Source organism: Vombatus ursinus, unplaced genomic scaffold (genome assembly GCF_900497805.2).
Source record: "Vombatus ursinus unplaced genomic scaffold, bare-nosed wombat genome assembly UNPS02014798.1, whole genome shotgun sequence".
In the NCBI taxonomy this organism is placed as follows: domain Eukaryota; kingdom Metazoa; phylum Chordata; class Mammalia; order Diprotodontia; family Vombatidae; genus Vombatus; species Vombatus ursinus.
The window spans coordinates 77,555,696-77,581,120 of NW_020954576.1; the positions used below are offsets into that span (position 1 = coordinate 77,555,696).

The following is a 25,425-nucleotide window of genomic DNA, read 5'->3' on the forward strand; positions in this document are numbered from 1 at the left end:
CTTCCTGTATTATCTTTTCTATTTCCATGTACCAGCTGGACTAGACCTCTGAGTTTCTTTCTGACTCTGTAAGTCTGAGGTTTGTTAATCAAGAGCCATTCACTACTAGAAATGAACAGTTTTCAAAAGAAGAATTGCAAACTATAAATGACCACATAAAAACATGCACCAAATAACAGTAAGATAAATGCAAATGAAAACAACTGGGAGGTCTCATCCCACACTGTTGTCTCTATTACTGTGAGAGTATAGGCATATGGTTGCATTGTCAGCGGAGGTGTGAAGAGGCCCAACCATGCCGGATTTCAATTTTGTATTATTCCCACTCCCCATTCCCAAAAAAAGTGACCAAATTGTCCCTACCCTTTGACCCAGTGATCTTACTGCTTTTTGGGAATATACTCTAAGGAAGTCAAAGACAGAAACAGTTGTAGCAGCCCTCTCTGAGGTATAAAAGAACTCAGCCGAAATGGGAGATGATCAGTTGGGGAAGACTGGAAATACCATGGTGGCATGTAAATGCAATTGTGTGAAGTAAGAAATGAAAAAATATGAGGAATTAAAAGAAACGTGGAAAGATTTATATGAAGTAAGACAGAGTGAAATAACCAGAAGAAAGTAATGTACATAATAACTAGAACATTATAATTGAAAAGATCACTAAAAGAGGAGGCTGAACTTTGAGTGTAGCTGAAAAACCAACAAAGGTCTCAGGGAACAAATAATGAAACCTATTTCTTTCCTTTCAGCAAACGGGTGGAGGATTATTAAGACAAAATAGTTTATATACTGTCAAATATAGCCTCTCCATCAGATGTTTTTGACTAATTCAAGTTAAGTCAAGTCAAAAAGCATTTTTTAAATTTTTTTATTAATTTTTTTTAGTTTTAACTTTCACTTCCATAATCTTTTGAGTTTTAAATTTTCTCCCCTCCCCAAGACAGCTTAGGCTCTACATATACATTCTTATTAAACATATTTTCACATTAGTCATGCTGTAAAGAAGAATTAAAACCAATAGGAGAAACCACAAGAAAGAAGAAACAAAACAAACAAACAAAAAAAGAGCAAATAGTATGCTTCTATCTGCATTCAAACTCCATAGTTCTTTGTCTGGATGTGGATAGCATTTTCCCTCATGAGACTTTTGGAGATGTCTTAGATCCTTGCATGGCTGAGAAGAGCTAAGTCTATCAAAGTTCGTCATCACACAAGGTGGCTGTTAGTATGTACAGTGTTCTCCTGGTTCTGCTCATTTCACTCAGCATCAGTCCACACAAGTCTCAAAAAACATTTCTTAAGCACTCACTCCATGCCAGGCACTGTTCTAAGGGATGGGGATTAAAAAAAGAAGGCAAAAGGGCAGTTCTTGCCCACAAGTAGCTTATATTCTACTAAGGGAAACTCATAAACAATTAGGTAAATACAATATACATAGAGAATAAATAGAAGACATCCCTTGAGTGTATTTTTCTTTGTCAGTCTGGAGGAGGTTGTAAATGTAAAGACAAAAGGCATCAATAAAACAGTAAAAATAATAATAACAACAAAGAAAACTACCTATTCCTGTTATTTGTAATGATGTAAGTCTCTGCAATGACTTAGCTAGGACTCCTCATATTTCTCCTTAATAAAGTGTTCTTCATCAAAAAGCATCATGTAATATCTACTTGCAAATGCTATATACACAGAGAACTATACCAGTATGATTTCTCTTCCTCCAGAGAGTTTCAGGTGAATCATGTTAGGAGCTGGATGAAGGCATGAACCTAGGTTTGATGAAGGCAAAGTAACCTAAATAGCCGACCCACTTTTCACAGACTGATCTGGTCCACAGTCAACTTTCTTTATAATGGGAAGCAATGAGCCTCAGAATCCAGGACATTTCACCATCATCCTACCTGTGTTGTCCTAGAGTTCCATTTATGCTGTTCATTTTATTTCTGTTATCTCTGTTTACTAGCTTGAATCCTGACTTTGTTTTTGGATAGCATGTCTTTGTTTTTTGTCTCCCTGTAGGCTGTTCTCTTGATTCTGGATCCTGCCCATCACTCTTCCTTGGACCTTGATCTCTGATTTGTATCTCAAAGGTCTCTGTGCCACATTTCATCTTTGATTCACTAATGTAACTATCAACAGAGGAAGTGCACGGTAGAATAATAAATTTTAAAGATAAAAATATTAAAAATCTTAAATTCATTACATGAATACAGAGCAAAGTATTTATGTCCTACACAGACCATGATTAAACACCTGGATAGAAAGCAAGTTAAGTTTGTAACTGGAATGGAGTCAAGAGACGGTAGTTAATAAATTCTAGGACCTGAGTAGGCTGAGGAGATAAGGGAAAGTTGTACAATGTGGGTTTTGTTCTGTTATTTTTGTTTTTGCTACCATGGCAATAGCAAGTAACTTATAGACAAGGAAAAGAAAAAATAATTTGTTGTAGTGAATTTCATCACAAATAGCTCAGTAAGACACTATGACAGATCAGGATCACATTTGCCTTTGTAGATGTGACAGGACTTGATCTGTGTGACCTTTTTGTGGACAGAGGAATCTGTGTTGTAGGTTTAAGAACAGATTGGAAATTCACCGCCCACAAATATCCAGTGACCTAAGGTGGAAACATAGGTAGTTTCAAAAGGTTGTTCATTCCATTTTCCACCAGAGGGAGCTCCATATCTAACTAAAAATTCTTAGGTAGTCCTGACACAAGGAATTTCAAAATTTGATAATTCAAAGTATAAGATCATATCTAATTTTAAATCCTAAAAACCAGAAACACACTGTTTGTTCCTGTTCACATACTCAGTGCCTTGGCTGCTGCACAATGAACATATAAAAAGCATTAAAGAAAGTCATAAAGCTGATCTACTATGAACCCTAAAACCAAAAATCAGTACACTAGAATGTGGCCACACTAAGATCGAGAGAACCACAGAATCTCAGAGGCTACCGATCAATAAATCAATCTTTCTCACTATACATGATGCCTCCTCTCATCCTGCAATGGCCTGGGTGTGATAAAGGCTGGGATATCTCGGTAGGGAAAAGGAAAAATAGTCCAACTTCATAGATGCTCCCCAATGATGTCAATTACTACACTCTGAAGACACATATAACTGATTTAATGAAATCCCACAACTAATCTTACAAACCTTTAAGTATAAGGACATTTGGCTATACATTAAAATATACACACACACCTAGTTTTTCTAGCCTTTTAATTAAGCAAACTGTTCCAGTTACTTCCCCAACAGATAGGTGATTAGACTCTTTCCACCTGGGAAAAGACAGGTAAGCTTGTAATTATTTCAACAATCAAGATTAGGGAATTTAGAGTAGGTATTCTAATACTCTTTAGCTTGAGGTAGTAACATGAAAGAAGTCAGAGCAAAATGTTAATAGCATTCTAAACAGCCCAGTTAGCTCCCACACTGTTCCCAGTCTTCATTATAAGCACAGTATGAAAGTCAAAGTATTAACCAACAAGACCCCCTGTACAAGTGTCCCTTTATCTACAAAAGCCCCATCCCCAAACAGTTATGCATAAATCTAATCTTTATTCATCAAATAATTTTCTTTAAGTTCATATTAGTATTTCAGAAATGTTTTATCTTCACTTATGCTAGATCTCCATATAGTAATGGCTGCCTCTATAATAACAGGAATAATAACATTTTTAAAAAAATAAATGTTTGTCTTGGTCCAGGGCTGTAATTTCATTTGAGAAGGGGAACACCCTTGTGTGGAAACTCCCTCCATCAATATAGCTTAGCAAATAATATGTAAACCTAGTCTTAGAGAATTGTCCAGGGCACTGAGAAGTTAAATTTCTTGCCCAGGATCACACACCCAGTACTAAGTATCAGAGGTGAAATGCAGTTCTTCCTGAGCACAGGAAGCCCAGCAAGAATGGAAAGAAGCCTTCTGCCTCTTCTGCCTTGCTGTAGCCCAGATCCCACCTACTTGAGGGGTTTAAAGGGAGCCCTTCCCCCCCACATTCTTGCCAATAGCCTTCCTACCTGGCTACCCCACCCCACTCCATTTCCCTATGCTTTGGGAGGAAACCCAGAGCTCATTCCAACCTCTACCCACTTCTGAACAGTCCTGGGTGAGGCCCCTCCAGCCTCCAGGGTTATTCACACCACTTGGATGATCAGGGAGTCATCAACCACACACCTTCTGGCAAAATAGAGAACTTTTTGCTCTTAACACAAGGACTTAATATTTGCCCAGCCACTACTCTCTCCAGCCCACCAGGCCTTACCATGTACCCCAATACTACACCCTCCAGACCTCTCCCCAACCCTCAAGAAGTTAACAAGCATTTCTTAAGCCCTGGGGATAGAAAGAAAGGTAGAAACTAGGTCCCTGCCCTCAACGAGCTTGAATTCTAACAGGGGAGATAACACGTATATAACATGTTATTTAGAATAATAACAATATTATTGTTATATATCATATATGTGATGCATAATAACAATAATGAACACAAAATATTTACAGGGTAGATGGAAAGGTAATTTCAGAGATCAGACATTGATAGTATGATGGGAGGAGATCTGGGACAAGCCTCTCTCACAGAAGGTGGTATTGGAGCTAGGAAAGCAGGGAAATTAAGAGGTGGGCATGGGAGAGAGCCATTGAAAAGACATGAAATAGACAGCTGGGTTGTCCTATGTGAGGAGCAGAAATAGGTTAGTGTAGCTAGATCATGGAGTGCACTGAAGGGTGCAAAGTAGAAGATTGGAAAGGTTCGGAAGGGGGTGGGTCATGAAGGGCTTTAAATACCTAAGAGAGGGAATTATATTTGTCCTGGAGACATTTAAGTTTATTGAGTGTAGGGTTCCCATGGGAGGAATGACAGAGTCAGACCTGCAATTTAGGAAGATCATGTTGGCAGCAGAGTGGAGAATGGAATGGAATGGAGTGGAGAGAAACCTGAGGCAGGGAGATTAACCAGAAGGCTACTGCAGTAGTCCAGGTAAAACGTAATGAGGGTCTGTACTAGGGTAGTGGCTGTGTGAGCGGAGAGATGCCTGAAAGTTGCTTGGGACTCAGAACTTAGGTAACTTTTTACTGTTACAAAAAAAAAAAAAAACACCTTGAAAATTTGATTATAGAATACTCATCAAATCTACTACGAGTTCTACCAGAAATAAAGCTTAACATACTATCAGGCCCACGTATTCCAAAATATTCATAACAGCACTTTTTGTGGTAGCCAAAAACTGGAAATAAAGTAGATGCCCATCAGTTGTGGAATAGCTAAACAAATTGTGCTACATGAATACAATAGAATATTACTGTGTTGCAAGAAATGATGTATGAGATGAATACAGAGAAGCATGGAAAGGTCTAAATGAATTCATGCAGAACAAAGTAAGCAGAGCCAAGAAAGTAATATACACAGTAACCATAATAATGTAAATGGAAAGAACTACACACCTAAAATCAAAAATGAATTTAACAAAATCATAAAGTTCAATCAAGCAGGAGTTGAATGAAGAAATAGGAGAGGACACTCCCAACTTACCCTTTGTACAGGTGAGCGGTCCGCAAGTATCACGTATTCTACATATTTTCAGACTTTTACAACGTATCCATCCATTGTGCTGATTTTCTCCCCTCTCTAAAAATATTATGTGTCATATAGGATGGCTCGCTCTCTCTCTCTCTTTTTTTTCTTTTGGTGAAGGCAACTGGGTTAAGTGACTTGCCCAGAGTCACACAACTAGTGAGTGCTATGTGTCCGATTACAGAAGTGAACTCAGGTCCTCCTGACTCCAGGGCCAGTGCTCTATCCACAGCGCCACCTAGCTGCCCCTAGGATGGCTCTCTGAGAGGGGAAGGGAGCAATACTTGGCATAAGTATGGCAATATAAGAAACTGAAAATAACAATAAAAACTTATTTTTAAAAAAAGATGCTCTTAGGGAAAAGCTCTATTTTCAGTTTTACATACGGAAAATTTTTCAAACAATTAGAGATATCCTAAAGTAAAACAGACTGCCTTAGTAAGCAAGGGGCTCTCCATACAATTTACATTAGCCAACATGTATTAAAAGCCTACCATGTATAAGGCATCATACTAGGCATTAGAGATACAAAAAAATACAAAACAATCTCTGTTTCAAGGAACTTATATTTTACTAGGGAAATATAACATATACACAGACAAAAAGAACAAATCGATCACTAAACATGTATTAAGCACCTACTAAGTGCTGGCACTGTTCGAGGTGTTAGTGATACAAAAACAAAAATTAAACAATTTCTATCCTCGAGGAATTTACATTCTATGAGGGAAAAGATACTTATATAGCATATACAAAGTAAATTTTTTTTAAAATGGGGCAAGGGAGAAGGGACAGGAAAGGCTTCATGTAAGAAGCAGCATTTGATCTGAGCTTTGAAGGAAACTAGGGATTATAAGAGGCAAAGGTTAGGAGTATCTGCTTCCAGTCACAGAAGATGGCCAGTGTGGAAAGGCCAGGGAGAGGGGATGAAGTAAGGTCAGCAAGAAAGTAAATTTGGCCAAAACGAAACAGCTTTAGGAGACAGCACTAAAAACTGGAGAGAAAAGCTTCAGGGAGAAGGTGGCACCTGAGCTGACCATGTAAACGGAAAGGTGAAAAAGGGGTAGATTCCCAGAACAGGGAGCCTTTACAAAAAGCCCAGAGACATATCACAGCCTACCAAATTCAGGGAGCCATTAGCAAGCCAGGTTGGCTGTAACGTAGAGTACATGAAGGAAGTAACATGAAATAAATCTGCAAAGGTGGGTAGAAGGCAGGTTGTGCTGGGATATGAATGCCAGGCTTACAAATTTCTATTTAATCCTGGACAAGGGTTTTTAAACTAACAGATACAGACTTCCAAGGAGTCCACGATATCAAGTAAGATATTTGTAAAGTGCTCAGCCCAATGCCTGACACATAGTAACTATGTAAATATTTATTCTCTTCCCTTCCCTCCTCCTACCACCACCAACTATGAATTTTAAAGGAGATGGGAGAGGTGTCTATGAAATTGGATGGGGGAAAAGTTACAGCTTTATTTTCACTAACCTCTAAATGAAATTTAGGATTTCCTTCAATTATGAACAAAGGCAACAAAACATTATTTTGAGAAGAAATCCACAGGCTTCACTACACTCCCAAAGGGTATGCATAGGACACCCTGTACTAGAAGTAATAAAAACCCACTGAAGATGAAGTCAGAAAGTGGCATGGTCACTCCCAAGTCCTAGGAAAATTAATCAGCAGTTGTGTGGAGGATGGATTAGAAAAGGGAAGAGAGTGTTAACAGGGAGATCTATTAGGAGCCTTCTTCAAGCAGAAGCTGGATGACCAGTGGTCAGGAATGCAGTAAAAGGTATTCCTATTCATGTGTGGCTGGGCTGGCTGCCCTTCCAATTCTGAGATTCCAGCCACGTGTGGTGGCATACTTCTGTAACCCCTGCACTACCAGGGAGGCTGAGGCTTTGCTGAAGCAGGGCTAAAGCTGATTGGGTGTCCACACTAAGTCTCACACCAATCTGGTAATCCCTTGGGAGCTGGGGGGAAGGTGCTAAGCAATGGTGAAGCAGCCCAGGTCAGAAACTGAGTAGGTGAAAGCTTGTATGCTGATTAACATTGGAACTGGACTCAACAATACTCAATACACTGATTCCATAATTCTGTGAATACATATACAGCACTTAGTTATGTCCATAAGTTAGATTGTCATCTCAGAGGAGGGAAGAGACTGTCTATTAACAAGCAATGAACAGCACCTAGAACAATGCCAAACACATTATAATCACTAACACCTTATATAATAAGGTTAGTTACTATTGTCTCATGATATAATCGTAACACTTTGTGAGGGAACAGTAGAGAAAGAAAGATTCACATAAAAGTCGGACACAAGGCAAAAGTTTTAATAAAAAATTATTATTATTATTATTGATTTAGTGGTTTTTTTCTTCATATTTGTTACATTCATTATTGGGGAAAATACTGAAAGACACAGACAAGAATCCCATGAGGTGAAAAGGAAAGGATGGATTATAATCTGCACCAGGGGAAAGAATACCAAATATCTATGAGATTAGAAATCATCAAAGTAGTGAAATATAAATACAATCACTACGGCTACATTTGTGGGGTAAGGAAAACCAATTGAAGGAGCGAGAGCAAAGGGAATTCAAGAGAGAAGAATAAATGATAAGAAGGGATAGCAGAGAAGATGGAAGGCATTAGAACAGTTAATGGAAGGAGAAAACCACAGACAGCAATGTTATAGGAAGCAATAATAGGCCATGGACAAAAGCCAACATGTTTTTCAAGCAGAGAAGATGAGATGATTTAAGACATATAAATTACTATACTTTTGTTACTGCTCAGTATCACAAAGCGTCTATGCCTTGAAGCCAAAGTTTTTATTGAGCATTATTGATTCAACCACCATTTACTAAGAGACTACCATACACAAAACAGTATAATAGACACTGGGAGAGAGATAAAGATATTCAGTCTCTGCTTTCATGAAACTTACAGTCTAGTAGATGAGAGGAAGGTGTCAGGTGCAAGAAAGACAGCACTTAACAGAAATATTCAGTACCAAAGTACTACACTCTATTCTGCATTAGAGTTATTGTACAAGACGTACAAGCTGTTAAGCAAGGTCATACGGACGAAAGATCGTTTGTAACTAAGACCCAGAGGGAGAGCAGAAATCAGTGAAGTTTTTATGGAAGAGGTGGGAACTGAAGTAGACCCTAAGGTAGGCCCTGAAGGGCTTCAACAATTAATTGCATATAGCACTATAATACTCTACCCTGTACAAAAATTTTGGATTTACTTTTATTTCCCCAAACTACCCCTACGAATGAGACGATATATGTAAAGCACTTTGCAAACATTTGCTGTGTAAGTGTTAGCTATTATTATTATTATTAACAGAGATCACCTCCAAGTCATTTCTTGTACATTCGGTTTCCCGATTCCATTTTAAGCAAAATTCAGAGGTTGTTTGTTGAGGGGTTTTTTGGGAGGTGAGAGTGTACTTCCCTACCTGTGTGTAATCCCCAGTACTGTATCTATAGCAAACATTTATACTAACAATGAAAAAATCTAATGGTGCTGAAGCCCATGAACGTCAATCAGCTGTAGATATTTATATCTGCAGATATTTTCCCACTGAAGAAATTAGCTATGAAAGATTGTTCTGCAGACCTCTGTTTGGCCACATCCTATGCCTGATCACACACTAGCAAACAAAACTAATCAAAGAACCAGGCTCATCTGGCCCACTACAAAGCCCTGCAAGCTTCCCCTGGATCATCCATCCAGTTCAGCAATGCTTTTAGTCATCTCTTATCAAATTACTAGCAAAGTCAGTACGCTGATTACTCCAAGCCTTCTCCATTCTCCTCAAGTCTCCAAACCCATCCCATCTCATCTTATTATTTGTAAAGGTCTTTTTCTATATCCATTTTCTTTTCCTTTCCTCTCATCTCAGAAAAAGAGGAATCTCTTTTTCAAATCTAACTCTCCACCTGTGCTTCCAATTCTACTTCTTTCACTTCCTCTACAATCTTACCCAATTAACCCCACTTTATTAAGCATCTTCAGTATCTTCCTTCCCCTCTGCTTCTACACAGGCACACATCTCCTATATTTTGGAAAAATCATTCAACAGTGCTATCTCATCTAGCCATTTTCCCTTTATTTCTCACCTTCCCTTAAGGGCAATTGTGAGTGGTTCACACATGTTCCCTTCACTTCCTCACCCCTCATTTCCTCTTTCAGCCCCAGTAATCTGACTTTCATTTCCACTATTCTAAAATAAATGCATTTATCAAAGGATACCAATAGCTTTCTAATCATGAAATCTAAGGGCCTCCTCTCAGTATTCATTTTCCCTGACCTTTTCCATGTCTCTTTTTTTTAACTGTCTTGTCAACTGGCCTCTGTTATGCCTTGAAACATGGCTTACGAATGACCAAATTGCCAAAAGAATAACATGACTACTGTATGCCCTGTAGACTAGATCCTTTAACACAGATAAAAGTCAGAGGTTTTGTTGTGAAAGAACCATTGTCTCAGTATCCTGGTTCTCCTCCATCTCCATTGACTTGGATGGGTCTTCTTCCTCTGACTTTCCAATGCCTAAATGACAGCATTCTCCAAGTTTCAGTCCTCAGCTCTCATCTATGAGGCCTTCCTACTTCTAGTCTCTGTCCACTGTGAGCCTCATTTTCCCAAAATATTAATCTGATGACTGTGTAGCTCTTCATTGCCTCTGCAGTTCAAACTCCTCAGTTTGACATGCAAACTCCACAACAATCTGACCCCTCCCCATATACTGAATACCCTATATACTCTATACTTAATCCTCCCTTCCAAACTCTCCTATCCCCACCCTTGTACAAGTTCCTGATTCTATAACTTTTCTCATCCTGTTACCACTCCCTTCCCCAGCACTGCACTTGTCAAAATCTTTCTCATCCTTCAAAGAACAGCTCAAAAACTGCCTATGCAGTGATGGCTTCCTGACTGCCCCAACTTAAAGTGATCTCAATTGAACTCATTTGACATTTATTTATTTCCTAGTATCATTGTAAGTAAACCCCCTCTACCAACATGGATCTGAAAATTGTTTGGGACACCGGGGGGTCAAATGTCCCATCCAGAGTCACAAAACTAGCCATGTGTCAGAAGAGGGCTTTGAATCAAAGTGACCCTGACTTCCTATTCCATACTGCCTCACAGAGAGATATAGGTATAGTTACAGAGATACAGATACAGATGACATAGAGACAGATGATGAGATATAGATGATAAACAGATATGGATATAAATATAGATGATATAAACATGGAGACGGATGATAGAGATAGGTGATATGGATATAGATATATATGGACATATAGATATATAACTATAGTACAGAATTTTAAAAGCTATTATATAGTACTGCATATTTTAATATGGTGTATATGTGTCTATATATATACATATGTATGTATGTATGTATGTATATATAAAATTTCCGTCAACTAGGCTGTAAACTTCTTGAGAAAGGGGGCCTTGTTTTAAATTTATCTATCACCCTCAATATTTAGCACAGTGCCTTGCATAACAGGTACACAATCAACATTTGGTAACTGTTCACTTGATAAATAAGGTGGCCACCTGGATTCCCATGTTAGATCCAACAATGTGTAAAGTGAAACAATGATGGCCAGTTAGAAGTATCAGACAAAGCCTATGAAAACCAGAGACACCCACATACACAACTGAAGTGATAAGATAGTCTTCAGTAATGGGATTCTGGAGGCCAGTCACTCCCAAAAGCATCAAATCTACAGCTCATCTGCCTGGTCTGAGGATATCCTGAGAATTATATGACACCAGGATGCCAAAGCAGTTCCTGTAATATGAAATAAAGAAAGGAGGCAAGCAGTTAGAAATGGGGGTGGGGGGGGGGGGGTCCTGAAGAAATCAACACTCTCAATGGTCCAAAAGACTAGGTAAGCTTCAAGAGATGAGGAAGCATGTCTTCTTAATTATCTTCACAGCTGCACCAGGACCTAACACACTGCCTGGCACAGAGTAGGTGTTTAATTATTGATTGCCAAATGAATAATCGCAAAGACTGACTTGGTTTGGAGCAACCAGAGAGGAGGAAAGTCTTATGGACAACATTGCTCTGACCACAATGCACTCCCCACCCTCCCAAAAAAACCCTATTGACAACTTCAATCATCATCCATGAGCAACGAAGCCAGGATGGCCACTCATTTCAGTCCATACCAGGCAGTTTGTACAGGGAGAATACGACCATATAAGTGAAATAACAATGTTAACTAGAAATTCTCTCTCATCACCCCCCCCATCTCACCAATGCCAGAGGACATAGAAATTCACTAGAATCCTAGAATTTATCCTAGAAAAGGATAAATCCTGTCTGACTGATACTGCTTTAGAGACTCATTTTTCTTTAGGTTTAGAACTAAACAACTTAATGTTTATATAAATACCCTAACACCACAAATGTGCTGTAAAACCATTTAGAAACCATAAAATGGGGATACCTGTTAGAAGCTGGGGGGAAAGGGAGCTGCCAGGGCCTGCATCTACACTCCCAGTTGGGGAGGATAAGAGAACCAGACTAAAATATGATTGGGAAATATTTAACAAAATAAATAAAAATACAATAGAACACAGATAATGTTAATATGTGGTTTTGTAAGTCAACATGAGGCTGGCAGGATTTAGTGATCCCTTTGTTATTTCACTTTGACATCACTGATCTAAACATCTATACATTTATACTTAAGAGGTGAAGATCACAGATTTTTTTTTTAAACCTGTCAAAAATCATTCGGACTGCAAGATTTCTAGTTAACCTACAAATTCTGCATTGGCTCTGTACACCCATTGATAAACTAAATCACCTCCTCCCTCCCTAAGATTCACCCTCACATATTTTTCTGAACTTATTAAGAGGTTAAGGAAATAAAGCCTTGTAGCTGTAGCAAACACCCTCAGTGTCTTCCCCCCTAACTCTCCTCCCACTCAAAGGAAAAAAAAAAATCCCAAAGATTCCCATGAAAAACAAATAGGAAATAAAAAGGAGACAGAATATACTCATTTTTTTTTAAATCCACTGGCCTGATTCCCATCAGGTCCACTGTTGGCATCTCCTTCTCCTCCATACTCTTCCCCTGTAACATCAGGAGTAACTTGAAACCAGTCTTTAATGAGGAAAAAAGCAGGAGAAGCTGGGGAGCTGGTTTAAGTTTCTCCACTAAGGAAAACAAACATACTGTAACAGACATGAAAATAAGCACAAATCCAGATAGCCCAGGAAGAGCCAAAATAAATTCAGGCAAATCTAATAAAAATGGGTCAGTGGGCCTAAGGAAAGGCTGAATGAATACGTTCTTCCTTTTTATTTTGACCTCAGTTTCAAAAGAGAGTTTATGGGGATATTAAATGTTATAAGCAAATATCTTATGTTCTATAACTCTATTAAGATGGAAAGCAGGAATGACTAAGAGAAAAAACTCTATAGGTCAAGAATTTCTTTTTAAAAACTATTAGATTTTCAAGACTACTGTGATTATTTTGGGCCAAGTCTGCTTTAGAAAATCTTTGTGAAAAAAAAAGAAAAAAAAAAGAAAATCTTTGTGTATGAATCATATCCACCCATTAGACTGTAAGCAATTTGACAAGCTAGGATTGCCCCCCCCCATTTTATATCCTTAGTACCTAGCACAGTATATAGTAGGCATTTAATAAATCTTTGGTGAGTGTGTAATATTTTATCTCCCTACCATCCATGTCCCATCCAAAACAGGTCTCAAAACATCATACCACACCCTACTTCCTCCTCTCCCTACAAAGTCTTTCATGACTAACCCAATACGAAGGTTCATTCCTGTACTTAGCATTCTCCACACTCAGCATAATAACAATAAAAATAATAATAACAATAGCAGCTAGCATTTATATAGTCCTTTAAGGTTTGCAAAGCACTTACATAGGATCTCATTTGATCTTCACCACACTTGGAGGTAGGTGCTGTTACTATGCCCATTTTGTGAATAAGGAAACTGAGGCAAACAAAGATTAAGTGATTTGCTCAGGGTCACATAGCTAGTAAGAATCTGAAGCAGGATTTTAATTGAATTCAAATCAAGCACTTTGCTATCCTACCTAGCTCCCAATTTATACTCCCTTAACTCTGTACTTTTTAAGTTTTCTGTTCCATGTGTTACAGTTGTCACAATTACATTCCGAATTGCTTTAAGGCACAGACACACATTTCTTTTCTTCACCCTCCTGCTAGGTTTATTATTTATTATTAGTAACATCTCAGAAAAAAAAAGCAACTCCTATTCACACACAGCTGCTTGACAAGAGCTTTCTTAATGACCACCCTATAATGAGGTAATGTGAATACTGTTACTTCTGTTTTACAGATGAGGAAACTGAGCTAAATGAATTAGCCATGGTCTCATAAATAATAAGTACGAGCTGGGACTTGAACCCAGCCAGGTCTTCTGATCCTATGTAAGTAATTTCCAAGCCTCTAATTTTTCCAAAATTCTCCTTTATTACTTATTTCCAGTGAATCCCTGCAGGTAATAATTTTACACCTATCAATACTGGAGGCTAGGTACAGGAACCTTTCCTTCAGATGCCATAAAAGTAATTCTCTAAATACTTACTGCATACAGCACCAATACAGGATGCACCCTGATATTTGTTAATAATAAGGATGCTCTCCAGTACACTCAAAAGGAATCAAATCAAAAACTGATGAGGCCTGCCGTGGACTCATTTGGGAAGGCAGACAATTCAGATCATTCAAGTCCTGATCTCTGATAATCTAGTCACTAATTCCTCATCATTTATTAATTCCAGGAGACTTCTGTTCCAGGTCCTAAATAATCTGCCAGGCTGATTTTTATCTGCAAGATGATCTATATATTCTACAAAGAAAAAATAGAGAATTTTCAGACAATATGAGTTTTTCATTTTGGATTACATGTAAATAGTGGGATACTACCTTGAGGATTTAATGAGAGAATCCCAAATATCACCTCCATCTCCTATACTTCACTCAGAAATCTATAAAATATCCTAACTGCAGTAGCTTCTAATCCAGTCTCCTAGCCTCTTCCCTCTCCAATCCACTCTCCAAATAACTCCAAACAGCTACTCTTAAAACACATATCTGACCATATCATTCCACTTCCCCCTCATCAAAAATATCTTTTAAAACTCTCTATTGGGGCAGCTAGGTGGCACAGTGGATAGAGCTCTAGCCTGGGAGTCGGGAAGACCTCAATTCAAACACGGCCTCAGACACTTGACATGACACTTACTAGCTGTGTGACCCTGGGCAAGTCACTTAACCCTGATTGCCTCACCCAAAAGCAAAAAACAAAATATAAATCCTCTATTCCCCCAGGAGGGCCATCTCCAGTCGTCCTAATCTATACCTTGCCACCGGACCCAGATGGCTCCAGAGGAGAAAGGGAGACTGGTGACTTTGCACAGCCCTCCCTCACTTAAATCTAATTCACTTGCATGTCATGGCATCACCTCCCTGATGTCATGGTCCTCTTCAAGAATAAAAGACACAGGGACAGCTAGGTGGTGCAGTGGATACAGCACCGGCTCTGAAGTCAGGAGGACGTGAGTTCAAATCTGGCCTCAGACCAAACACTTGACACTTACTAGCTGTGTGACCCTGGGCAAGTCACTTAACCCCAATTGCCTAAATAAAAAAAAAAAAAAAAGAATAAAAGACACGCAACAACAATTGCCTCTAGGGGGAAAAGAATTAATCCTCACCCTGAAAATAAAGTCCTCCATAATCTCACTCCTACCTATTTTTCCAGTCTTATTTCACGTTCCAGGTAAACACACCTTCTAGTTCCCTGTATAGAACACTGAGTCTCCTGTGAGACTCTGTGCCTTTTTCAGGTCCTCTATTTTCGAAATGTACCACCTCCTTAACCTCTACTCCCTAAAATCCCCCAGCTTACTTCAGGACACAGCTCAAGTGGCCTTCCTAACAAAAGGCCTACCTTGATCCTCCCAATTCCCAGCATTCTCTCCATTCCTGAGATTACTTTGCACACACATACTTTGCACTTACTTACATATACATGTGGTATTCCCTCCCTCTCATAGAATGCAAGCACTTGGAGAACAAGAAGTGTTTCTTTTTTTTTCTTTGTAGCCTCAGGGCTTTGCACACAGTAGGTATTTTAAAATGCATGTTTCCTTAAATATCCAGGGTTGCAAGTGCCTGCTGTCCATCTAAACTAAGGAGTGAAAAGAAAGCAATTTGTTTTCCAATCAGAAATACAACATGCTTGCACAATTTATCTCCATTTCAAGAAAACAACTGGTTACCACGTCTTGGCACTTCAAAATTTAAATTATAGGTCAATTATGGGGCAAGGTAAGTATTTGGGAGATAGTATTTCCACCTCTTTATGGTTAGAAACAAAAACTGTCACATGTGTTTTAGACCCTAATATATATACACAAGCTAACACATACTGTATGTCTCTGTTTCCCTAGAGAGGCAAAAAAGACCACAGAATTAGAGTTGGAAGGAATCTTAGAAGTCACCTAGTCCAATGCCCTCATTTTACTTGCCTAGAAACTGAAACTTGCAAAGACGACAAGAGATGCCCAAGGTCACAAAGCCAGTGAGTGCTCACGATTCAAACAAACACCCTTTTTTTCCATAGTGAGAGCGCTGCATCACTACACATGCTGCTTCCTCCACGTTCATAAACATCTTTCAATCAATCAATAAACATGCCAGGCAATGTTCTAGCCCCTGCAGATACAAATATAAAAGTCAGTTATTGGACTCAAGGAGTTTACATTGAGAGAGGAGGAAGAGGACATAACATGCTAATAGGTTAGTAAATTAAATATCTATACAAAATGAATACAAAATTATTTTCTGGCTTGTAGAAGTGAGGAGTAATTAGGGAACTCAAGAAAAGCCTCTTAGAAGAGGTGACACTTAACTGTGCCTGGAAGGGTATTTAGGGGTTCCTATAGATTGAGTGAAGAGAGAGCATTCCAAAGCATGGAAAGTCTGAACAAAGTGGGGGGAGAGGGGGAGGGACATGAAATGGAATGTCAAACTACTGGGAAGAGACAGTAGGTCACTTTTGCTGGAGCCTAGGAGGTCATGAGAGAGGATAATAAGTAATCAGTCTGGAAAGATAGGCAGGAGCCGGAGCAGCATAACTAATGGGAACCCAGGAAGATCTGGGTTCACATTTATCCTTTGTTACATTCTGTGTGACTATGGGTAAATCACTTAACTCAGGCAACTCTCCAAGAGTGTAAGTTGCAGGTGAATAGTTCATCCAGCAGTGGCAGAAAGAGGTGCACAGTGGGATTTCCTCAAACAAACAAAAATTAAAAAAACAACAACTGAGGCAGAACAATACAGTGGAAAAAGCACAGATTTAGAGTCAGAGAACCTCAGCTCAAATCCCAACTTTGACATTCACTAGTAGTACAGTTTTAAACAAATCACTTAATCTCTGTGGGCCTCAGTTTCCTCATTTGTAAAATGAGAGAGGTGGACTAGATGACCTCTAAGGTCTCTTCCAACACTCTATGATCTTAGGATCTAAATAATTCATGTACATACATTGGGATTCAACTTGTGTTTTCATTGCTATGAGGAAACTCTCTCTGCCAGTACAGGTGGCACCTTCCTTGCAATTTATAGTTGATGACTTCAATTCTGCAATTTATAGTCTTAGCTGAGAGGGAGGTCTAAACTTTAGGCTCACTTTTTACTAGCTGTGTGACCCTGGGCAAGTCACTTCATACAAATACTTACTTCACCTCCTAATTGGCTTTTAAATTTAATTAAGTTACCAAGTACTTCATCTCTCACTATTAGAGTCCCATTGGCAGTGTGTGGCAGAAGTGAGACTTAAAACCTAGGTCCTCCTGACCCCAAAGGCTAGCTCTCCATCCACTACCCAAGGTTACCATATGTGTGTGTCTATGCATGTGAGTATACACAGATAAATAAATTATGACGGTATACACTCTATTATGCGAGTTTTAAGCTTTAAGAGATTAAAGCTCTGAGACCAGACACTTGACACTAGCTGTGTGACCCTGGGCAAGTCACTTAACCCCAACTGCCTCACCAAAAAAAAAAAAAAAGAGAGAGAGAGAGAACGAGATCAGACCTGCGCAGAGAGTTTTGAGACACACTGTATATGTTGCATGTATGTGTATAAATGTATATAACAATTAACATTTACATAGCACTTACTATATGCTATTTTATCCCCATTTTACAGATAGGGAAACTAAAGCAAACAGAGGTTAAGTGTTGGATGCCAAATGTGAACTCAAGTGCACGTCAACACACATTCTCTCTCTCTCTCCCTTCTCCCCTCTCCCCTTTCTCTCTCTCTCTTCCAGAGCAGTCCAGCCTAGGCAAGCACCACTACTGGCACTTCCTTCCAGGCACAGAGTTTTTTCCCCCCTCCCCAAACCTACTTGCCCAAATCAGAAAGCTTCTCCGGTGGCTCTCCCCCAATCCGCAGCGCCCGCTCCTCCTTCGGGGTGGGTCTATTTACCTAATTCCCGCCCTCCCCCGCCCCCGTCCCTTGCCAGCTAAGGTGTCTCCGCTCTCTTCCCCAGGTGAAATCCACCTCCCTAACCCCACCTGCCCGCCCTCACACATGTCCTTCTCCCTACCTTAGTGGTAAGGAAGAACAAGGACCTGGGTACAGGGGGGATAAGGGCAGACAGGCCAGAGTTGGAGAGATGGGCTCCCAAGCACGCACGTCCCTCCATGGCAACCCTTTAAACACGTGGGCTGGTGCCCAAGGCTTGGAACGTCAAAGGTGGTCCCGCCTCCAGCCTGGTAGCTGGGATCAGGTCCCCCTCTCCCACTGTCCTTGTATAGGGCAAGCTCCTTGTCGCCTCTCACCGCCAGGGCATTCGGCGCCCCTTCCAGCCTCCTTCCTTGTGCCCCCACTCACCCCGCCCAACCCCACCACGGCATCCTTGGTGATGTGTGTGGTGCTCACACACACAGGTGAGCAAGTTTGCCCCGTACCTGCATAGGCAGCGCTCGCACACTAAGCCCCGGCTCCCTTTGCACACAGTGTAAGCCAAGGGCTCCGACCTGAAGAGCAGCTCCCCGGGCCGCAGCGGAGCCAGAGCCCGGAGTCCGTTTCCCCTGCTCGGACTCCTGAATTTCTCCAGCTTGGACCTCTCCATCTTCTCTCCAAGGCAAGGAGCCGCGCACTCAGCTCAGTCCTCTCACCCACTAGCTGAGCGAGAACTCCCGGGCTTCCAGGGCTCCCGCGCCTGCGCTTTACACTCGCGCGTAGCCAAGGTAGGCGGGGGCCAGTTTCCACTACTTAGCCAGTCCACTGAGCATGCCCAGGGCCAGAAGGCCGGAGTCCGGGGGAAGGTGCTTCCAAGAGTTGTATTGCAGATAGCTAGCTAGCGCTCTGACCTTACCATTATGCACGCTTTGATCCTCCTTGGCTTGTCCCCGGGGAATTGCATTTCTTCAAGGTAATCAGATACCTTATGGGATATGGAGGATAATCCAGCGGAGAAAACTGAGCAGCGAGACAGCAGTGTCACAAAAACCTAGCAAGAAGAGAGTGTCTGGGAGGATGGAAGGGTCAGCAGCGTCAAATGCTGCTAAGAGGCCGTTCAGTTTAACAGTTAGGAAATAATACTAATAATAATAGCTAGCATCATACAGCACTTTAAGTTTGTAAAGGGCTTTACAAATATTGTCTCATATATTCTCACCACAACCCTATAAGGTAGGTTTTGTTTTTATCCCCACATTACAGATGAGGAAACTGAGGCAGATGTTAAGTGAATGGCCCAGGATCACTACAGGTAGTAAGTGTCTGACACTGGATTTGAACTCGGGTTTTCTTGAGTCCAGGTCCAGGAGGCTACCCATTATTCCCCCTAGCTGCCTTGGAGTAGGTTGCCTGGAAGAAGACAGTTTCCACTGAGATGTAGGGTTGTAGCCAGATGGCAAGAGATTAAAAAGTAAGGGGCAGCCAGGTGGTGCAGTGGCTGGGCCTGCAATCTGGAATATCTGAGTTCAAATCCTACCTCAGACACTTACTAGCTGTGTAACCCTGGGCAAGTCACTTAGCCCCTATTTGCCTCGGTTTTTCATCTGTAAAATGGGGACACACTGGAAAAGTAGATGGCAAACTACTCCAGTATCTTTGTCCTGTAGAGTCAGACTGGAGGACAACAACAAAGGAAGGTAGGGAAGTAAAGTGTAGACAGACCATCATAAAAGAACTATTTATTTTTAGCAGACTTTTAGATCCCTCTTCTCTGAAATCATCTAAATCCCAAGGCAGCTACAACAGAATGGGAACTATTTACATATGTGTGCTGAAGTTTAAGAAAATTATTAAATTTTCAGTGTGAGCATTTATACTCCAGAAATGGCTACAAACCAGGGCTTATTATTGTCCATTGATTGTCTCAACTTAAAAGAGTGATGGAGAAAATGTTAATAATGCTGATTAAACTTAAAAGTGTATCCCTCTGTACATTTTATTGGAAGAGCTGGTTGTTAAACATTTATTGGTACATGCCTGGATCTATATCTTATCTTTTACTGTATTTCTCACAATTTGTTGCAATAAATACCTGCAATAAATGTTTCTTAATTGAAATAGAAATATAGGGTCTTTTTTTTTTGTTTTGTAAAAGATAAAGTGCCACATACATACATAGGCACAAGTAAATATTGCCAAGTTATATTAATAATCATTAGAATCATAGAAATTTTAAGTTTGATTTAATTCATTTCAGAAGGAGTTATTTGTTACTTACTGATTTGTTACTTTCTGATAACATACAAGGGAGCATATGGTGAAAATTGGTTTGACTGGGAAGCCTTCAGCACACCAGGATGCATATCTAAGGCTAATAAACTCAGAGACTGAGCATTACCCACCCCCTCCTCAAACCTCTTGCCAGGTGGCACAGTTAGAGTTAAGTTGCCTATATCACTGTTCCTCATTCCTCACTTCTAATTAGGAAATTTTAAAAATACTGGCATTTCACTGGTCTGAACTGTACTGTCTTCCACTGTGGATGGTAGAGCAATTTCGTATTGGTGCCTAGCCAGCAGTTAGGTGGAACAGTAGATAGAGTCAGGAAACTCAAATCTGGCCTCAAATACTTATTGGCTGTATGACCCTGAGCAAATCATCTAATCTCTGTTTGCCTCAGTTTCCTTATCAATAAAATGGAGATAATAATAGCACCTACCTCCCAAGGTTGTTGTAAGGACCAAATAAGATATCTGTAAAGCACTTGGCACAGTGCCTGGCACATAGTAGGAGCTTAATAAGTGCTTGCTTCCTTTGTGGAAAGCTCTTTGTAAATTTGAGTCCTGAGGGGCCCTGGTACCAGAGTTCAAAAGCTGGTACAAGGTTCCACATCCAGAAGACAGCCTACTGTTCCCTGTGTGCTACACTCCAACAGGGACAATGAAGGCCACACCTGGAGACCATTCCCTGTGGTCATCAGCATTCCTCCTCTCTTTGTTAATAGTAATAAAGTTTTGTTAACTGCTATCGCTAAATGGCTCTGCTGCTCCTTATCCAAACTGTCCTGCGTGATACCTAGGAACCAAAGAGGAAAAAGCAAAAATGAATCAGCCCTTGCCCTCAAAGACTTACATCTACAGCAGAGACACTGCAGGTCTACAGATAATCTGAGTAAATACAAGATAATTGGAGGAGGAGAAGAATGCTCATAATAGTTTGACAATGGGGAGGGGGTGAGATAGTGTCTTCTAGGAGGTGGCACCTGAGTTAAACCTTGCCGGAATTCTACTAGTTTAATGAAACAGGAATGCATTTTGGGTAGTGGGGATAGCCTATGGGAAGGCCCAAAGGCAAGAAATGGATTGAATCCTAGAAACACCAAGTAGGCTGGTTTGGTTAAAATGTAGAAAACATTAAGTGAACTAATATGAAATGTCTGAAAAGACCAGTGTTGTTATTATTGCTGTTCACCCTTCATTTTTTTTAATTAATTTAATTTGGTTTATCAACAATCACTTCCATAGGCTTTTGAGTTTAAAATTTTTCTCCCCCTTCCTCCCCACTACCCTCCCCAAGATTGTGCACAATCTGATATAAGCTATACATATATATTCCTATTAAACATTTTCATATTAGTGATGTTATAAGTAAGAGTTAGAACCAATAGGAGGAACCACCAGAAAGTCACCCTTCATTTCTGAAGAGGACTAATGATATCACAAATGAGTGATGTCTTGATTTGAGTATAAATTGTATTTAAATGAGGCGGAGTAGCACAAATCATCAACCGGTGGCTGATGTCCCGGGCCAAGACAAGAGTAAGGACACCTGGCAACAGCTCGAGATGCAGTAGATGACCTTGGCAGTTTTCATGTCTCACCAAGCTCTAAATGCTAAGTGCTTCAGCCTCCTTCATGGCCATTGGAACAAATTGTTCATGTCCATCCATTAGGCTAGGAAAAGTCTTCTCATGTTTGGGGTAGGCATTCCCCTAACTCACCAACAGGTTTGAAGCTTGTTGGCTACGCTCACCCTGGTTTAGTGCATCTGCCGAGATAGCTGGTGTGACCACTGAGCATGCTACAGCTTCTTGGAGCCACAGGAGTGAGTTGGGTGACCCATGGACATCAAAGGTGAGCAAGCAGCTCTAAAAAGGGCTCCGTAAGCCCTCTCACCAGAAGTGCTAGTCCTCCCTGAACACCCTATACACTTTAGGAAAGGTCAATAGGAGCCAAATTGAAGAGATACTTTAAATGTTGGCCTAATGTCCATGGGGTTTTCTGGGCAAAGATACTATATTGGTTTTGCCATTTCCTTCTCCAATGTGTCCCCATTTTATAGATGTAGAACTGAGACAAATAGGGGTTAAGTGACTCGCCCAGGATCACACAGCTAGTAAGTGTCTGAGGCTGGATTTGAATTCAGATCTTCCTAGAGGTAGTAGGGAAACACCAAAGATATGGTCATACCTATATTCTCAGAATATTTAAATGTATCTGTGATTTCATCCATTTGAAAGTTCCCTCAATGGTGCAGATCACAACCTATTCATATTTGCCATCCCATGTAACTCTCATCCATATCTTCCCATAAATTTGCTATGGGACAGTGGGAGTGGGGGCCCTCTCTGGGGGTAAGGGCACTACTCAATGTCCTAAAGGTCTTCCTTAATTTCTCCTAAAAGTGAAAGTATAACAGCACAGTACTCTGGCTCATAGTTATATACCAGTTATATGTTGCAGCCTGCTTATACCTACTGTGCCCATTTCCATTGCCTTCTGGGTGACATTTATCTTTAATTCTTCAAAGATGGTTGAATTCTTTGTCTCACCTCCATACAGGAACAGTGGAAGGATGTTGGTATTAAAAAGATGGCCTTTTGCTCACTTCAGCAGCACATATACTAAAATTGGAATACCAAGAAGATTAGCATAGCCCCTATGCAAGGATAATATGAAACTAGGAATCTTGATTGCATATATGGAAGACATTTTGTTCAAAAAGACATGAAAAATGACATTTTTTGATGAAAAATGCTCCAAATCACTAATAATGAGAGAAATGAACATTTAAGTAACTCTGACTTTACCTCACTCACATCAGATTGCCAAAAATGACCAAAATGGAAAATGGCAATTGTTGGAGGAGTTGAAGGACAGCTAATGCACTGTTGGTAGAGCTGTGAATGAGTCCAACGATTCTGTAAAGCAATTTGAAACTCTGCTTCAAAAATTACTAAACTGGAACAAGTTGCAGTATATGAATATAATGGAATACTATTGTTCCATAAGAAATAATGAGCAGGCAGACTTCAGAAAAACCTGGAAAGACTAACATGAACTGAGTGAAGTGAGCAGAACCAGGAGAACATTGTACACAGTAACAGCAACATTGTGCAACGCCCAATTTTGGTAGACTTAACTCTTCTCAGCAACACAAGTATCTAAGACAATTTCAAAAGACTTATGATGTAAAATGCTGTCCACATCCAGAAAAAGAATTAAGGAGTCTGAATGCAGATTGAAGCATACTATTTTCTTTCTCTCTTTTTTTGTTTCTTCTTTCTCATGGTTTTCCCCTTTCATTCTAATTCTTCTTCACAACATGACTAATGTGAAAATATTTAATGTGATTGTACGTGTATAGCCTATATCAGATTGCAGGCCATCTTGGGAAGGGGGAGTGGAGGGAAGGGGAGAAACTTTAGAATTCAAAATCTTATAGAAGTGAATGTTGAAAACTAAAAACAAATAAAATTTTGTAAAAATTTCAAAAAAAATTACTAAGCTGTGCATACCCTTTGATGCATTGCACCACTAATTAGATACCCCAAAGAAATCAAACAAAGAAGAAAAAGACCCATTTGTACAAAAATATTTACAGGAACACCTTTTGTTGAACAAAAAGCTGGAAACTAAGAGAGTGCCTATCAAGTTGGGGTGGGAGGGTATGCTGGAACAAACTCTGGTATGTTAATGTAATGGAATATTATTAAGCCATAAGAAATTATGAAAGCGGTTGGATTCAGAGCAACCTGGGAAGATATATGAACTGATTCAGAGTGAAATGAGCAGAACCAGGAGAACAATTCATATAATTTGTACCATCACTTATAAAACACTGTAAAGGAAAACAACTTTGAAAGACTTAAAAAAAAATCTGATCAATTTAATGACCAATCACAATTCTGGAAAATTAATAATGAAGCATGGTGGAGAGGTGATGGACTGCAAGGCAGAATACATTTTCAGACATGACCATTACTGACACAAAATTGTTTTAACTGACTATACTTTTCTTACAGGGGAGGAATTTGATTTATGGAGGAGAGTATGGGGAAGGGGGGAAAAAGTAAAGCAATACAGAAAGAAAAGAGTGACAAAGAAACATTTAATATTGATACAGAAGAGAGCAGAAAGAAGGGAATAAAGACAAAGAGAAATGCAAAGGATAGCACACTAGACTTGGGAGTCAGGAAGATCTGAATTCAAATTTTGCCTCAGATACTTACTGTCTTGTGACCCTGGGCAAGTCATTTAACTTCTCTGGGCCTCAGTTTCCTCATCTGTAAAATGAGGGAGTTGGACTGGAGGGAATCTAGAGTACCTACAGGCCCTAAATCTATGATCTTATGGTCTTATATCCTTTTTTGAAAAAGCTGTATGTAATAGATACACAGTTTTCCATACAATCCCTCTTGCTTGGTTTTGTTTGTATATGGAAATGTTAATCTGTTGATGATTTCCTGGTGATAATAAAATTTTTTTAACAAAAATAAAAATATAGGCCGTATCTTTCATAAGAAGCTTGGGGTCAGTAAAGGAGCTTCGCAATGTCCAGAAAGCAATCCAACATGCTCTTCCCCTTTTGTATTATAGGGCCAACCTATTATCCATCTCTACTGACTATCCCAGAGATGTATACCAATGGATGAGCACTACTGGCATCTGGGTAGTACAATGAATAGTCCTGGACCTGGAATCAGGAAGACCCAAGTTCAAATATAGCATCACACACCTATGTGACCATGGGTAACTCATTTAACCTCTGTCTGCCCCCACTTTCTTTAAAATGGGAATAATAATAGCATCTACCTCCCAGAATTGTTGTGAGGATCAAATGAGATAATATTTGTAAAGCACTTTGTAAACTTTTAATTGTTATATAAATGCTATTATTATTATTATTACTATGTAGGTAATCCGTCCAAATGCACATTGTGATCAGGCAATAGATACTATTCATTCACTTGATCTTTCCTGTGTGGGTGGTCAAGCAAAACTATTTTAACAT

The 25,425-nt window shown here is 39.8% G+C and overlaps 1 protein-coding gene and 1 non-coding gene across 2 annotated transcripts in view; one reads left to right on the forward strand and one right to left on the reverse strand.

Moving 5' to 3' along the window:
- LOC114049838 (histone-lysine N-methyltransferase SMYD3-like) overlaps positions 1-18,882 on the reverse strand; it is a 1,050,735-nt gene extending 1,031,853 nt beyond the window's left edge. The window contains exon 1 of the mRNA XM_027871264.1: positions 18,639-18,882. Within this exon, the coding sequence (XP_027727065.1) occupies positions 18,639-18,802 (164 nt within the window). The 5' untranslated portion in view covers positions 18,803-18,882. The remainder of the gene's footprint in view (positions 1-18,638) is intronic.
- A 4,129-nt stretch (positions 18,883-23,011) lies between these two features.
- Positions 23,012-23,114, forward strand: LOC114050263. The gene has a single exon (XR_003569968.1). It is a non-coding gene; the product is annotated as a U6 spliceosomal RNA (small nuclear RNA).
- The last annotated feature ends 2,311 nt before the right edge of the window (positions 23,115-25,425 follow it).